Source organism: Geosmithia morbida (assembly GCF_012550715.1).
Source record: "Geosmithia morbida isolate 1262 chromosome Unknown scaffold_26, whole genome shotgun sequence".
NCBI classification, from domain to species: Eukaryota; Fungi; Ascomycota; class Sordariomycetes; order Hypocreales; family Bionectriaceae; genus Geosmithia; species Geosmithia morbida.
The window spans coordinates 111,574-113,752 of record NW_023336213.1 but is presented as its reverse complement, the minus strand read 5'-3'; the positions used below and the strand labels follow the sequence as shown (position 1 = coordinate 113,752).

The 2,179-nt window shown below is 57.7% G+C and overlaps 1 protein-coding gene across 1 annotated transcript in view; it reads left to right on the top strand.

Annotated features, from left to right (window-relative positions):
* The window catches only part of GMORB2_4806 (F-box and WD-40 domain protein 1/11), a gene marked incomplete at both ends in the record, with an annotated part of 2,418 nt that extends 1,350 nt beyond the window's left edge, over positions 1 to 1,068 (top strand). The window contains one exon of the mRNA XM_035466780.1: positions 81 to 1,068. Within this exon, the coding sequence (XP_035317939.1) occupies positions 81 to 1,068 (988 nt within the window). The remainder of the gene's footprint in view (positions 1 to 80) is intronic.
* Between the last annotated feature and the right edge of the window lie 1,111 nt (positions 1,069 to 2,179).

Below are 2,179 nucleotides of genomic sequence, written 5' to 3'. Positions count from 1 at the left end.
CTCCAACCCCCCCAACCCCCCCTAACCCCCTAAGCCACTTTCTTAAGATACTGGCGGAAGATGGCTGACACCGACGGCAGGCACAAGATCATCACCGGATCAAGAGACAGGACGATTCGCGTGTGGGACATGCACACCCTGCAGTGCCGCCTGGTGATCGGACCGGCAGGTATCGTGCAGGGCTCGGACATGGTGCGGGACCGCAACGGCGACTCGGTGCATTACGCCTCGGACTCGGACGGACGCAAGACGGCAACGTCGGTGCCCACGGCGCTCTCGTTTGACGAGCACCATGACGCGTCGATCCTGTGCCTCCAGTATGACGATACGATGCTGGCGACGGGATCGTCGGACTCGACATGCATCCTGTACGACATGCGGGACGGGTACAAGCCGGTGCGACGGCTCCGGCATCACACGGCAGCGATCCTGGACCTCGCGTTCGACGACAAGCACATTGTGACGTGCAGCAAGGACGTCAGCATCTGCGTGTGGGACCGGGCCACGGGTCAGCTCCTGCGGCAGCTGCGGGGTCACACGGGCCCGGTCAACGCGGTGCAGATGCGGGGCAACACGATCGTGTCGTGCTCGGGCGACTTCAAGGTGAAGCTGTGGAACATTGACACGGGCAAGAACATACGCGAGTTCGTGGGCCACACGAAGGGGCTGGCGTGCTCGCAGTTCAGCGAGGACGGGCGGTACGTGGCGTCGGCGGGCAACGACAAGATGATACGGGTCTGGGACGCCAACACGGGCGAGCTCCTGTGGGAGAAGAAGGCGCACGACAACCTGGTGCGGAGCCTGCACATCGACAGCGTGAGCGGCCGGCTCGTCAGCGGATCGTACGACACGGACATCAAGGTGTGGGACATGGAGACGGGGGACCAGCTGCTCGAGTTCCCGCAGTGGCACGCCAGCTGGGTCCTCAGCGCGAAGAGCGACTACAGGCGCATCGTCAGCACGGGGCAGGATCCAAAGATTCTCATCATGGACTTTGGCGCGGATATTGACGGGGTGGAGATGCTCGAGAGTCGAGATACGAATGCCATGGGTGGTGGGTTCATCTAGTCTTCTCATCTCCCCCACCCCGCACAATCATCATCACGTCTCTCTCCATCTCTTCCTCTCCTCTCCTCACTCCTTTCTTCTCTTCTCTTCTTCTTGGCATATCACTCTTTTAGCCTGGCGAGTTCTTTCTTCTCATCATCATTTTAATCCCGGTCTTCTTGGGGTTGCTTCTCATCTTCCCAAACATGGGGTCAGAGGGATCTCCTATCTCTCTACATCTCAGGTTGTTCTTACCTGCCGGCTGGGTTTGCCTGTTCTCGCCAGTCGACTGGGTTTCCCTATGGCACAACTCTGTCTGATTCTTCCGTGTTTCTCTCACCATGGACTTGGGGAATCCTCTATATTGTAGTCTCTTCTTCTCGTTAAGACACACGAGCAAGACATTGCGCATAGAATCTTATACGCAAGGAATTTCTCTCTAAAATACTCTCTCCAATCATCAATTCTTGATTCCTCTCCTGGCGGTTTATATTGATGAGCATATGATGTGACGCTGCATGATCTGGTGGTGCACCGTGTGAGGGCGCTGATGGTTGCGGTGTCCTCGGTAGAGTACAAGTCACCGGGGGGGGGGGGGGGGGGGGGGGGGGGGGGGGGGGGGGGGGGGGGGGGGGGGGGGGGGGGGGGGGGGGGGGGGGGGGGGGGGGGGGGGGGGGGGGGGGGGGGGGGGGGGGATGCGGTACTACAACGTAGCAAAGTCATCGGACCGGAGGCCATGGGGAGGTAGCAATGGAGATGGAAACGGTCACCTATCACACAACGTAAGGAGCCATCGTTACAGGGAGATGATCATGAGCGCATGCCATTCCTGTCCTCCTCTCTTCAATCTTATATTTATCTGTTTTCATCTCATTTACATCTCATTATTCGTCATGTTTCGGAGTGGTGGGATAGACGAGACGGGGTGTGTTCTAAAAGAGGAAGTTGGGAACACTGTGACTGAATTGTCAGGCCTGTGGTAAATGAATCCGAGCACGGGAAACATGTCAAGGGGAAGCGAATAACAGAAACAGGTTATTATCATTATAACGTAAGAAAGGAGGGCCGGGGGGGGAAGGGGAAGGGGGAGGAAGAAGAGGGAGAGAAAAAAGAGAAAAAGAGACCTGATCCT